Source organism: Arabidopsis lyrata (assembly GCF_000004255.2).
Source record: "Arabidopsis lyrata subsp. lyrata unplaced genomic scaffold ARALYscaffold_7, whole genome shotgun sequence".
NCBI classification, from domain to species: domain Eukaryota; kingdom Viridiplantae; phylum Streptophyta; class Magnoliopsida; order Brassicales; family Brassicaceae; genus Arabidopsis; species Arabidopsis lyrata.
In genome coordinates this window covers 9,732,390-9,746,231 of record NW_003302549.1, presented here as the reverse complement: position 1 = coordinate 9,746,231, position 13,842 = coordinate 9,732,390, and the positions used below count along the sequence as shown (strand labels likewise).

The window sequence follows — 13,842 nt, the reverse complement described above, 5'->3', positions numbered from 1 at the left end:
AAAAAGAAAGAAATTACATCGAAAGGTTTTTTTTCTTGACAATCTGGTCTACAAGCTAAGAGTACAAAAATGTCGAGGTATAAAAATCCACGGTTCCCAATAGTACGGGTATGAAAATCCCCTTTTCCCCTTTTAGATGTCTATTTTCAAAAATGCCCCTTTTTAAATCTGAAATTTTTATAAAGTTTTATTAGGTTTATAAGGTACTTATGGATTGTAACTACTACTTGAAGACTCGATCCAAGTATTTATAAGGTTTTATTAGGTGTTTTTAAAGGTTTTACAAATTATTTTAAAGGATTTTTAAGGTTTTTCAAAGGTTTTACAAGATATTTTAAAGGTTTTTAAAGGTATTTAAAATGCATTTATAAGTTATTTATAAAGTATTTATAAGATTTTAGATACATAGAAATGTAGTTTGTGTATGTTTTAATAATATTACATATATATTTGGATAAATCTTATATTTTTAAGAACATTTTTTATAAGGTTTTTAAAAAATGATATTTTTGAAAAGTGGCATTGAAAAAGTGGCATTTTTGCAAAAGCCCTTTTCTTTTTCTTAATTTGAAACCAAACAACAAAGCACAAAGAATATAAACCAAATACATAAGACACAAATATCACACCGTAATTTAGGATAATTTAGGGTTAGGGAAGCTCACCGACGGTACTGAACTAAATCGTCATGTAAGATAAATATATCACATTCATTAAACCCTACGTCCCTACCATTTCCTGATTTTCACATCAATATATAGTTACAAAACCTTTTTAATTTGTTTGTTTTTTTCCCTAAAATGTAGTGATTGTTGATGGTAACGGGTTATCAATTAATGTATACGTGTGTACCTATATGTGATTTATCACGTCAAGACATTGGTCACATTTAATGTTTGATGGTCTTTTTTTGGTTATATATTTATTAGTTGACGTTACCGGAGTGGTATTAATAGTAAGTGGCCGAGGCTGCATGATCTCTGCAGCTGCAATATCTCTGAAACACACAGAGTTTTATGTACTCCTATAAAAAGGGTTCCTCTAAGATTTAACCTCCATAAACTAATTAGTAAATCCATATTGTTTTGGGTTATTATAATATAAGGTTTGAAATTATTTTTGGACGGTTGTTAGAGCAATGCTGTCGATTTGAGTACTGCTCTCACTGCAAATCAATTGTGGTTAATGTCGTCAATACGGTTGAAGTGATGCAATCCAAATGCTGCAAAACTTTTATTCAGAACCTGTGAAATATATAAAAATAAAATTCATAAAAAATAATATTAAAGATTTTTTTTTTTTACATTTCTCGCAATTCATGAGATTTTTTAATCCTAGTTAAAATAATAAAAAGTTAAAAACTATCTAATTCCAAGTAGGGTTCACGAACAAAAAAAAACTAATTTCAAGTAATGTTTGTTTCAATCGATCGTATTTCTCAATTCTTTCAGCAGAATGGAATGGCATAACCACTCGTGTATCTTTGGGTATTGCTGTTGATAGCTTGAAGAATCTTAAAACAATATATATGAAAAATATGTAGATAGTAATAGTATTGGAAGTTACCAAACATATTATTTAATTTCATATATCCATCCCTCGGATAAAGTAAAATGATAAATTCTTTTTACAATGGAAAAGTTTAATTCTCTCGAATGGCAATTGCTACAAAAAAATATTCAGCAAGAGAAGAGTTAACTTCATTCGGTTGATTCAATAAAAGAAAAAAAGAATAGTGAAAACTCTCCATTTTTATTATTCACACGGCTTGAGCTTCCAAGAAACTACTGAAATCTTCGGTGGCTTGTAGCAACCGTGGCGTGATTGAATGTGTAGGAGACGTCGGATAAGAAACCGGCGACGAAGTTGAGAACCGAACATGACGTGGCGACTCCATAGATCTTCTCGATTTCGAACCTGAAGTTTTCAAAACACCTTTGATTTCTTTCTCCAAATTAGGTTCCTTGTCAAACACGAAAGCAGCTGAAACAGGATCGTCTTGATCGTTCCCTCCCGGGCCGCCTTTGATCAATTCGGAAGGCAAGTCGAAGAAATGGCCACCAAGATCCGCATTGTCATCGTAAATCATAGCAGAAGAGGTCCATGAACCGCACTCAAACCGCTCTAACGAGGCTCGAGCTGAGAGCATCGTTGTGTCTCTAATGGAAGCGGTTCTTGCCATCGATTGAGAGGAAGTCATCGTGGTGGTTCTGGTGAACGAAGAATCGCCTTTCCGAGATGATCTTACGGGTTTTCCTTTGCTGAAACCGGGTAAGTAGAGACATAAAGCGCTGCATTTGAATCCGTCTTCAAATGAATTGATGCTTTTCGAATTCGCGGTATTGGTATTGGTATTGCTTCTGTTGCTTTTGTTGGACTCTGTTTTTGAGAAGAAAGAGTTGTTTCCACTACTCTTGTGAGATAGACTCTTGGAGTTAGAGGAAGAATAGCCATGATGACGATGATTATTATTAGGATTATGATGTCCATTTCTTGATTTATGCAATAGCATGTCGAAATCGAGCGATGGAGTACAAGCACGTCCTTCGCCGCAAGATTTGCTTCTTCGAAACGCAGTGGCTGCATCTTGAACGAGCATTAGGTCAAGAACTTGCTCAGTGGTTCTGTCCTTCCAGTTGTGAATCGAGCTATGTCTAGGTGACGTGGCTGCTGAGTTTGGAAGGCTGCAGCTCACAAACTTCGTCTTCATTTGATGATCCAACGGCTGAGACAACGGTATGTCATCAATGTCTCTCGGACGCGAGACTATCATATCGAAGCTCCCGTTCCTCGACAATAGCGATTGCGGATCAACCGATATCCGCCTCTCGGATAGGGATTGCATACTCGTCTTCTTGATCAGAATCTTGGGCTCGTCTCCGCGGCTTAGAACCTCAAAGTCATGCCAGTCCTCGAGACTACTATCGTCCCTGAAGCTGAGAACATCTGTCGCCATTTGTTTCTCTTTGGCCTGAAACTGAATGACGACTAATAAGAAAATGACAATATTGGTGGCAAAAAGGCTAAAACAGATTGATAGATACTTAAATACGTAGCAGGATGGGTTGCACGTCGGTGACTACTCTTTAGTCATGACTTGCACGTTTAATATAATATAACCCAAAGTGTTGTTGACTTGATCTCCTAAACAATGAAAAATTATCATTTTTTTTTTTATATATAGTTAAATATCCCAATATCGTTGACATGAGACCATGCCCAAGATCAAGACAAGATCAAAAAGATAGATCTGCCTGCACGAACTACCTAATTGGCTAATTATAATACTACCAAAGTGTTTGGAGGATAGTAATCTGCACCAGTGAAGACCATAAGTTGAAGCCATAAAACTTGAATACATCTTCACGGATGTGTGGACTTCTCCTAGTACTTCTATTGACACCTACAATGGTTAATTTACCTACTATACTTGGTTACTTCTTATTCTTATTGATCACTTTTACACAGCTATACTTGGCTATATCCCTTATAAGTTATAACCAAGCCTCAAGTCAAGAAACATTCACATTGTTTAAGGCGCTTGGCAAAAATCATCTCAAAACCAAATGGATCGGAACACTATACTCCGCCAATGGTGGTGAGTGTATTGATACGTCTAGTTTTTCTCTCGTATTTATACCTTTGTTTTTGTTTAGCCTTTCCTTTACATCTTTGAATTTTTGTGTGTCTTTTGCTACAAATATATCTTCACTTTCATTGAAGAATGAAAATCATCTCCTTCAATGGATGCTCCTAAGTCCGTCAGTCATTGATGTCTTTTAATTTGGCCTCATATTTATTCTAGTTGCTCTAGTATATCCCTCAAAACGGACGGTGAGAAACAATATCAATTTTGATCGCAAGGGATTTGAACCAGTTATGTTTGAATAACATATTATGATTTGAACCTCAAGTCAACACTTATGAAACGATTAAAAAACAAATGTAATATATATATATATAGATGGCAATTGGCACATACAAATTTATACTGGTTCACTCTTAATGCAAGAACTGTATATGGTTCCCTCTTAATGCAAGAATTGTATCTGATTCCCATGCTGCATATTTCAAACTATGTTGTGGAAAAAAACAAACACTAACAAAGGCCACATTTATAAATCGAACATGCTAAAACAGTTTTGAATGTTTTCAAATACAGATTTAAACGACAAACATAAAAGTCATATACTCCTTGATTTTTCCTTGGGGATTGGTGAATCTTTCATTTACATTGTAGGCGACGGTCATCATGCGTGCAAGATCAATGGTTACGTGATAGTTTGACCCATCACTCTGAATTGTTTTAGCTTTTTCTTGTTCTCTATTCTGTTATAATTATTTTCTATTTTAAAACGTATTTTAATTTTACCTTTTTTCAATATCAAAAGATGAAAAGAAAGAATCATTTTTTTTTTTATGATAATGGTTATATCTCAACGAAAGGTACCAAACTTATTGATTTTTTACTACAAAATACTGTTTGTGAAATATTTTAGTGTAGTTCTACATACTTGTAAAAGTTAAAACTATATAAGGTGTCATAATGTATATATTTTTGATTCAGATCATCATTTTCATTGAATTTATTATGAGTTCTTAAACAATTCAGAGTGATGGGTCAAACTATCATGTAAACCTTCCATTTAAAGTAGCCCGCTACTTAAAGTTAAATATACGTTTATGGATTCCTTTTTAGGTCAAGAATACTGTATCTTTTTTTGGTAATTAAAGAAATCAAGTTTATTTTCTTGAGGTTTTTTTCTAATCACATAAGCTGCCAATGGCATATATCAAAATGCAGTTTTGTGTTTTTGTTGTTGTCGTGAGTCAAAGAGGATTAGCATTAGAAAATGAAGATATCTGACAAATTGGATACCATTTTGTAGTGTTGAAATAGATTGAAATGAGATTCACACATAGTTTTTTGGTTTCTCAATTCGTAAAAGCTTTGAAAAAGTTTGGAGAAGAAGAAGATGAAATTATATTTTCTTGCTAAAAATATAACAATTACACATCTATTATATTTATAGAAAACAAGTAACAACGAACCTCTAAGCAAATGACACTTTTTCTCTAAACACATTGGGGAGAATCGAAATGGTTACATAGATCGAGCAATTTCTACTCGTCGTGTAGTACGATTGTTTCAGATCACTAGTGAACTCAATGATGACAGCTGAAGGAGAATGTTCTTTGTTTAACTCTCTGTTGTGCACAAAAGTCTTTACTTTTTGTTTGAAGACGTATGTTCTGTATAATTTTGTGAGAGGTGATGCCAAACATTTTGTTTGAGATAGACTTTGCTGCCTTAGAGTTAATAATGAGTTGTAAAAATCGTACCACAGGATTAGGAGGAATTACCCTGATGAATAAAGGTTTTGGTCGTCTACATATGCTTAGAGGACAATTTTCATTTGCATAGAGGATTCGTTGTTTTCTATAAATGTAACAGCTCTGTAATTGTTATATTTTTCAGAAAGAAAATTTCATCTTCTACTACTTACTTTAGGTTATATTACTTTAGGTTTCTTTTTCAGGGCTTTCAATATGTAATCCTGACAATTCTCTTCAGGGTGATGACTCTTATCAGTCCATCACAAACCGAATTCTATTCTTGTGTCCATTTATAATTTTTTTTTTTTTTTAAATTGTTGGTATTGTGTGGGAGAATTCTTTTCTTAAATAATTGTTTGATTTAAAACTGGTTGAAAAGATAACTGATACTTTCATAAATAGGAAATGGACAAAATATTGTTTAATATAGCAGAAGGTTGATTATTAAATCCTATTCACTTTTAAGTCAAAGAAAAAGCTTATATATGGATGTTTCAGATATAAGAGAATGATCAATTTTGGGTGTAACAAGTGGTTGTATTGCTGACATATACCAAACAATAATATGTGTTACTAATATGTACTCCCTCTGTTTCAAAATATAAGGCGTTTTATAAAAACTTTTTTGTCTCACAATATAAATCGTTTTCAAGTTTCTATGCAAATTATATATTACTTTAATATTTTGTGATTATTTTTATTATGCAGTTTTTTTTATGATTGGCTGAACTTTTAAAAAATAGAAATAGATCTTCTTAATCGACGTGTTTTTAGCTAAAACGCTTTATATTTTGAAACGGAGGGAATAGTACATAGTTCATTTTGTAGCTAGCTTAAAATTTAATTGTATCGGTTTAGTTTGGTTGAATATTCAAATAAATGCACCAAAAAGAATGATCATTCCATTTCTAAACATAGCCCTTTATGGGCTTCTCTTACGCCCACAAATTTAGAAAGAGTCTGTGGGCCTCAACAATCCCACGTTCTAGCATATCCATTAACCACGTATTGGTTGACAAACTGGGAGTTTTATCTACTCCAAAAGGGCATCAGTCTAGTGAGTGATTCCTAAAGATAACAATAACATATAGTTTCATCTTTTTTCTGAAACCGGATTTTCATTGATCATTTTTTTTTTTAACATATTAACAAGCGTTTCTGTATTTCTATGAATGAAGAATAACTTGGGCAGAAGTGAAGTTTACAAAGAAAAATCCAAAAATGCATTAGAACAGTTAACTTGGACAGGTCTAATGGTTCTTATTTGAAGAGGAGTTGCCATACAAATCTAGGCTAGTGATCTAACGCACAATTATCTAATCATTTTTTATTTGGCTAGTTGAAATGGTATCGTGTTTTTAAGTCCATTAAAATCTAGTGTATGAATTAACTAGTCGCCGGTTATACTCATCTTAGTCGCATATTAATATTATTTTGACACATTAGCATAAATTTGCTATAAAATTCTGCCAAGAGCTACTCGTGTCTAGGCTACAGATATCGCCTGAAGCTTGGCACAACTTCTTGGATTAAATGGACTACAGTAGGCCATGGGCAAAAGTCCCAGTTAAGAAAAAATTGTCAACAAAAAAAAATATTTAAAAATATTAATAAAGTAACATTTTCTACGAAACCAAGAAATAAACATACATCTCGTTAATTTCACTTAACGTTTTATTTGACACATTGTTACACTCGAGCAAATATTTATATTAGTAATTAAATATGAACAAAACAATGGACATATCACATATATATGTCTATGTATGTCAGTATGTGTTATATATATGTCTGTGAATATGAAAAATGATAAAATAAATGAGTAGATGTGGTGTATGTGTGTATACATTATATATACGTGTGGGTTGTATATGTGTGTGAATATGTGAAAAATGATTAAATGAATGATATGTCATAAGATCTTGTATAATGGATGGTTGTCCATTGTTTTGTTCAGCAAAGACAACAGATAGTGAAGGCAACCCATGTGCATGTACACTGTCATCATGGCCACCATTATATTACCATTTCGAAAACCTTATAAGTTGTATTCTTAATTACGATAAATAAATATAGCATAATGCATTGTTATTGGAAAAGAATGATAAATAAAACAGCCGTCAAATATATATACAAAAATCAAAATCATCTGTTTTTTACGAGATAAAAAGGCTCTTATCATAATAAGTAACCCTAATTAGATAAGTGGATAATTTTCTGATTTTATAAACAAATCAATTTATTTTGAAATTGTATTTGATACGTACAGAACTATAAAAAATCATCGAAACATAATATACGTCGTGATCCATTGAGGTTCGTTATTTTTCTCTTATTTGATGTGAATTATGAGTGTAAACCATGTTTGATGGCGATTTCCTAGTTTGATATAGATATTGAGGGTGGGATGTCTGTCTTGTACTATAATTAATTATCTGTAATCATCTTAATTTAATAGATCTTTTTGTTTTTTAGACAGCCTAATTTCTTTCAAACAGCTAAGCCATGTGAAATACTTTCCTTAACTTTTCAGTTTGTTTTAATTATTTTGATCATTCGGTTTCAAATAATAAACTAGTAGTTTAAACTTTCAAACCTGATCAAAATAGTTTCAAACCTATTTTGATTAAAATCGAATCCACAATTTGGGTTGCTGCGAATTTGATTTTAGTCTAAAATTGGTTTAAAACTAAAAATATCCTTCCCTTAGAAGGATGGACCATTGAAGAATTATTTTTCTTTTATATTTATATTTGATTTATAAAATCAATTCAGCATAAAAAACAAAATATTTTGGTTTTTTTGTATCGTAAAGTTTCAAGTTTTCCACACTTCCACACTTCAAAAAAAAAAAAAAAAAAAAGTTTTCCACACTTCAGTTTGGTAGTATTAATTTATCTATTTTTGTCAAAGTTTGCTTTTAGGAAAAAATGTATCTTTTCATAAAAAAAAAAACATATAGATCTTCAAAGAAATTGAATTTGTTTTTCAACTTTTTATCATTTGACTGACCAAAAAGAGTTTAAAATAGAAAAATAGAACTGAAATCTCCTTAATTGAAAGTTTTCTCTTAGACTATAATCAACATGATTTTAAATATCCTAAACACGTTTCAGTCTAAGAGGAATTTGATATTGGTGGACGTAAGGATCTTATAATAAGTTTTCAAATCATCAAAAACTAGAAAGTTAGATTGAAGAAATCAAAGCCAAAGAAATTCGAAGTAAGGTTTATAAAGAGTTATTTTGTTTTTGTTAAAAAAACAAAAAAAAAAGTTATTTTGTTTTTTCGTATCTGCATGGTTTTTTTGGTTGGTTCGGTTGAACCAAATTTAACACTTTGCATAAACCAAATAGAAGTAGTAGACTAGACGACCTACGCCAATATCTTTTTTTTTTTTTTTTTTTTTTTTTTTTTTTTTTTTTTTTTTTTTTTTGTCATAGACCTACGCCAATATCTAAAATATAAAATTAATAATCAATTCACAAATTAAATCTATACCGTATCATGTATATATGTCAGCAATCTAAAATAATCATTTTTTAGTAAGCACCAAAAAAAAGTCATTTTTTAGTAATTTAATCGAGGATAATCATAATCCAACTCAAGTATAATCAAATTAAAGTCTAATAGATCAATGAAATATCTCTTTCAAAAAAAACAAATAGATCAATGAAATAACTAAACATAGTAATATACATTGGTTAGTGTTAAACAGAATAATATACATTATAATAGTATGAAAATTTTGAATATAATGAGATAAGAGGCGTATATGTTACAACTACAGATCACCATCCACAATTAACAATCCGATTGGTGCGGGCCATAGTTTCGATATTTGCCAACTGTGATTGATGTGACTGCCAGCTGGCATATTTTCTCCTCCTGATTACGTTTTTACCCTTTCCTCTTCTGTTTCACCGTTATTCAATTTTTACTATTTGTACTGCTGTCTTTGACCCTTTTCCGGTACATAGAAGAAAACCAAAACCGACAGCACAATCATACCGAAATCATACGTCTTCATGTAGTCGTAACAAAATATTATTTTCCGGTTAAATTCGGTTTAATTCATTGAGATTGTGTTAACCGAAAACAGAAACGGTTTTGACGCCAACGAGGCAAGAGGGGTAAAACGAGAAAGAGGGAATGGCACAAATCGTAATTAATAAGGAAAATTAGGGGTGGTTTCACGATAAGTCTGTCTATATGACGCGAAAGGGTTTCTTAAATTCAGAGAGACAATTAATCAGTTTCGTGTGTTTGGAGAAGAAGAAGAACAGATCAAATACGAGGAGAGATCTCTAAAGAGATTTATCGGTTCAAGTAAGTCTCTTTATCAAACTCATAATATTTATAAACAAATCAAAACATGAATACGTCGTTCGATTCTAGATATACGATTTTTTTAATTCATGCTTATGAACTCTGTTTTGTTACTACTAGGGTCGTTCGATTTTTTTCCGATAATCTATAGAGTAACAAAGTTTGTGGTTATATAGATGCAGAATATGTAGTAATTGTATACATAATTCATGTGTTTTTTTTTAATCTCAATCGTCTACGTTGAAACCTATATAAGAAGTTCATCTTTCAGAGTGAAACTCTTTTTTAACCGATTAGGTTAGGTTTCGATTTAGAAAATACGATTAACATAACAGATTTTTTGGCATGGCAATTATTATCTCCAGGTTTACTTTAGGTGGCGATGAAAAATACCAATATAAAACCTATCTTTAGGAGTAGTTAAGATTTTGATTGAAGAAATACTATTACGATAAGCATAAAATTTTCTTTTGCTGTTCTTGGTTTTTGTCGTTTTGTAGAACATTGAATATGTACTTTTGTTTTTTTCACCAGTAGATATGTACTATAAGTAACATGGGTATATTATATAGAGAGATATTTGATATTTTTTTTGTATATTTCTTTTGTTGAAAATAAATTTGTGAAACATTTATTGTCCTTTGACAGATTCGTTCGAGGAAAGAAGGTTAATTTAGGTTAAACAACAAAAAAATGGGATACTGGAATTCGAAGGTTGTTCCAAAGTTCAAGAAGTTATTTGAGAAAAATAGTGCTAAGAAGGCTGCTGCTGCTGAAGCTACCAAGACCTTTGATGAGTCTAAGGTATGTATTATTATTCACCTAATTATTCTGTTAATTATGTAGTTATAGGTCCCATGACACTCCATTATTTGATCATACGCATATCAAATATATTTATTTGCGGTTAGGACTTAGGAGTATATTTTAATTATTTTTGTTTGATTCTTTAAAGAAAAACGATAACTACGTATTAATTGGACTTTAGCGCTTTAGGTTTTTTTGTCCTGCAATAGTTATCCACTCAAGTGATATTTATTGGTAGTAATTTATCACGAAAATTGATTTTTATACGTGTTTACGTATAATAGGAAACAATCAACAAGGAAATTGAGGAGAAAAAGACAGAACTCCAACCAAAGGTCGTGGAAACCTATGAAGCCACGTCTGCCGAAGTCAAGGTCCCTATCTTCTTCTTTTTTATTCTCCAAGTTACCATTAAGTATTCAAATCCATTATTTAGTGTAATAAAAATTAAAACGGGCAGGCTTTGGTGAGAGCCCCTAAGGAGTCTGGTTTGAAGAAAAACTCAGCGGCTGTGCAGAAGTACCTCGAGGAGCTTGTCAAAATTGGTAAAGATTCAATTACGCTATGTCATGTGTCTATATTAATATATACCGACAACAATATATGCTTGTCCTATATATTTATCTTTTTTTTTGTCTTATATATCAAATATTTGCTGGCATAAACTTTGGATTCTTATCATGTCTTATAATATTCTCATGCGCATGTTATATCTCAAGTTTAAACAAACTATTAAACATATTACATCATTCTCATATTGTATCAAATCACTAGTCGCAAGTTTAATACGCCATATTCACTATTGTTGATGGTCCACAATAGTGGTTTACATGTACTCTATGGTTTATTTATATATATGCTCTTGCCTAAGAAAATTAGCTGATTGGAAAACTTAAGATTATTGTTGATCAAACTTCATTATCTTTTTTAGAAGACGTTTAGAGATTTATTGGATCACTGTTTCTTTTGCATGCTTGAATTCGATGAACGTTTTACTTATCTGTGTGTCAAATTATGAAATGTTTATTCAGAATTCCCCGGATCAAAAGCGGTGAGTGAAGCTACGTCTAGCTTCGGAGCTGGCTATGTCGCAGGACCGGTCACATTCATATTCGAGAAGGTATGTGTTTTCCTCCCGGAGGAGGTGAAGACAAAAGAAATACCGGTGGAGGAAGTGAAAACCGAAGAACCAGCCAAAACTGAAGAACCAGCCAAAACCGAAGAACCTAGTGGTGAGAAAGAGGAGATTGTTGAAGAGGTCAAGAAAGACGAGACCCCTGAAACCGTGGTCGTGGAGGATAAGAAACCAGAGGTAGAGGAGAAGAAGGAAGAAGCTACTCCGGCTCCGGCGGTGGTTGAAACTCCAGTTAAGGAACCGGAAACGACGACAGCGCCTGTGGCTGAACCACCAAAGCCTTGATTTGTTTTCAAGATGGTATGATTACTTCTCCTGTATGAAAACATCTTTGTACGTAACAAAAATTTGAAAGGAAGAAACGGAAAGGAACAAAAAAAAAACTTAGTTTCATTCTTTCTTTTTTTTTAAAAAAAAAAATTTTAATTTGGTTTGTCTTTGTGTGGATAAATCTCTTCTGTTTTTTTCTTTTATTGGAAAAGTCTTTAATGTGTTATTTATTTATATTCATGTGAATTTGTAACAAAATTATTTTGTGGATGTGTATTCTATAGATATATTTCTTGGTTTCAACTTTCAACCAAGCTTATCGGATCAAAAACGTTCGGATATATCTTCAAATCAAATTAAATTACTTATCCAATAATAAGGCTCTTCAATCTCGTTTTCCTCATTTCGGTAACATCAAAATGACCTCAGGTTATTGTACTTGCAAGATTTTTAAAAGGTTTTTTCATCAATAATTAGCAAATAAAAAGTTTGAGTACAAAAACACTAACAATTGTTGCAACAAAAAGAAATCTGACCACGTCGTTTATATTACTTTTAAATAGTGGATTATCACACTTAATATAAATTTTAGATTTATGTTTCTCAGATACGTGATTTCTAACAACTATTGGTGAAAATTTCGATCATATTATTTGTTAGTTATCCTTTTAACAAAAATATGCAAAATATTTTATCTATAAACCCAATTGGGATGTGTTTAGGTGCACGTGAAATTTGATTTGTCTTGCATAAAGAGGAGAGCACATAGGATTTGTTTAAGATGGTTGATACGTGCAAGTAACAAGGGACCTAAATTGCAGACCAAGAAACATATAATATAGATACAAGAAAGTTTTTATTTTCTTAATTCAAATGAAGTGGTAAGCAACTTCAACTTATCTCTTTAATCACTATCTTCCACCTTAGCCTCTGGAATTTCTTCTAATTATTTTAGCATGTTACGTAGTATTGCACTAGTGTCCCAAACGGTAGGCCTAATAAGAAATCAAATCACTTTCAATGTTAGAATTTTAAGGATTTTCATTGTTTTGACTTTTGACTTGACCAATTCAATTTCTTCGCTCTTTCTTTATTCCAAATTTAATCCATCTACCTTCAACAGAAATCGAACGCATGTGCCCATCGATTTTGTAACTGAACATATATATACCGGATGCGGAACCAAGCTAAACCAGAACCGGTTACCATGTTCACCGTCTAAATATATAGCCGCATCACGAACTTGAAAATGTTTTACTCTCTGTCCTCACTCCCTCTAAACCAATTTCTTAGTGATCAAAGAGTTTTGAATTTTGCGGTCTATAGTATTTTTTGACCGGAAATTAAGTAGTCGTCTACTTTCCGCACCAAAAAAAAAAAAACACTCTCCTAAATTTGAAGCTTTTCCTTCTATTTGATTATCAACAAATACTGCCTTGCGGGTTACATATCTTTCTTTTTCAACGGAGATTACTAACCAAAAATTCTCGAAAGAATTTAAAAAATTCTCGTTAATGGTCCCATTTACGGCTTCAGACCAAGCCAAGGCTAATTCCTCATTTTGCTATATTTATCTTTTGGGTTCGGTATGTAAGTGACATTAAACTAAATTGTTGAAGTAGAGGATGTGTTGCAGAATTTTTGTGAAATGTCAATGCGTTGATCCCAAAGTTCTTTATTGTCTAACATACTAATTAAGGGTTGTCTTGTTGTCATATAAGTATATAACCTTATCCGCATGCCCAATCAACGATCCAGGTGCTTCAGTTTCGTTGAAGTATATGTCAATAACAGGATTAAGCAAACTTATGAACACTTGCCTCTTCTGTAATTCGACATCCACTCTGAGATTGAGGTGTTGGTGACCTAAGAAGCCTAGAAATACATCAACAACGTTGAACTAATCAGTTTTAATCTATAAAATGGATAAATTCTACGTCGAAATCCAAGCTAATTAGTTTTAG

At 32.1% G+C, this 13,842-nt stretch overlaps 3 protein-coding genes across 3 annotated transcripts; 1 reads left to right on the top strand and 2 right to left on the bottom strand.

Moving 5' to 3' along the window:
- Nucleotides 1–1,562: 1,562 nt before the first annotated feature.
- Nucleotides 1,563–3,148, bottom strand: LOC9306016. The gene has a single exon (XM_021016806.1). It carries the CDS (start codon nt 2,954–2,956, stop codon nt 1,760–1,762), a length of 1,197 nt encoding a protein of 398 aa, XP_020872465.1. The 5' UTR covers nt 2,957–3,148; the 3' UTR covers nt 1,563–1,759.
- A 5,815-nt stretch (nt 3,149–8,963) lies between these two features.
- On the bottom strand, nt 8,964–9,367 carry LOC110226195. The gene is given in 3 exon segments (XM_021016928.1): nt 8,964–8,985; nt 9,242–9,315; nt 9,317–9,367. Coding segments are annotated over 3 exon segments (147 nt in total).
- LOC9306015 (plasma membrane-associated cation-binding protein 1) lies at nt 9,248–12,188 on the top strand. The gene is made up of 5 exons (XM_002869898.2): nt 9,248–9,666; nt 10,315–10,470; nt 10,758–10,847; nt 10,934–11,018; nt 11,505–12,188. The coding sequence occupies exons 2-5, from the start codon at nt 10,360–10,362 to the stop codon at nt 11,891–11,893; spliced, it is 675 nt and encodes a 224-aa protein (XP_002869944.1). The 5' UTR covers nt 9,248–9,666; nt 10,315–10,359; the 3' UTR covers nt 11,894–12,188.
- The last annotated feature ends 1,654 nt before the right edge of the window (nt 12,189–13,842 follow it).

What these genes read in the sequence shown, in the direction of transcription:
- LOC9306016 (XM_021016806.1), bottom strand. Translation starts at nt 2,956, where the DNA reads ATGGCGACAGATGTTCTCAGCTTCAGGGACGATAGTAGTCTCGAGGAC.
- LOC9306015 (XM_002869898.2), top strand. Translation starts at nt 10,360, where the DNA reads ATGGGATACTGGAATTCGAAGGTTGTTCCAAAGTTCAAGAAGTTATTT. An exon ending in AGACCTTTGATGAGTCTAAG is followed by an intron (nt 10,471 to 10,757) that starts GTATGTATTATT and finishes TACGTATAATAG; the next exon opens with GAAACAATCAACAAGGAAAT. An exon ending in CGAGGAGCTTGTCAAAATTG is followed by an intron (nt 11,019 to 11,504) that starts GTAAAGATTCAA and finishes ATGTTTATTCAG; the next exon opens with AATTCCCCGGATCAAAAGCG.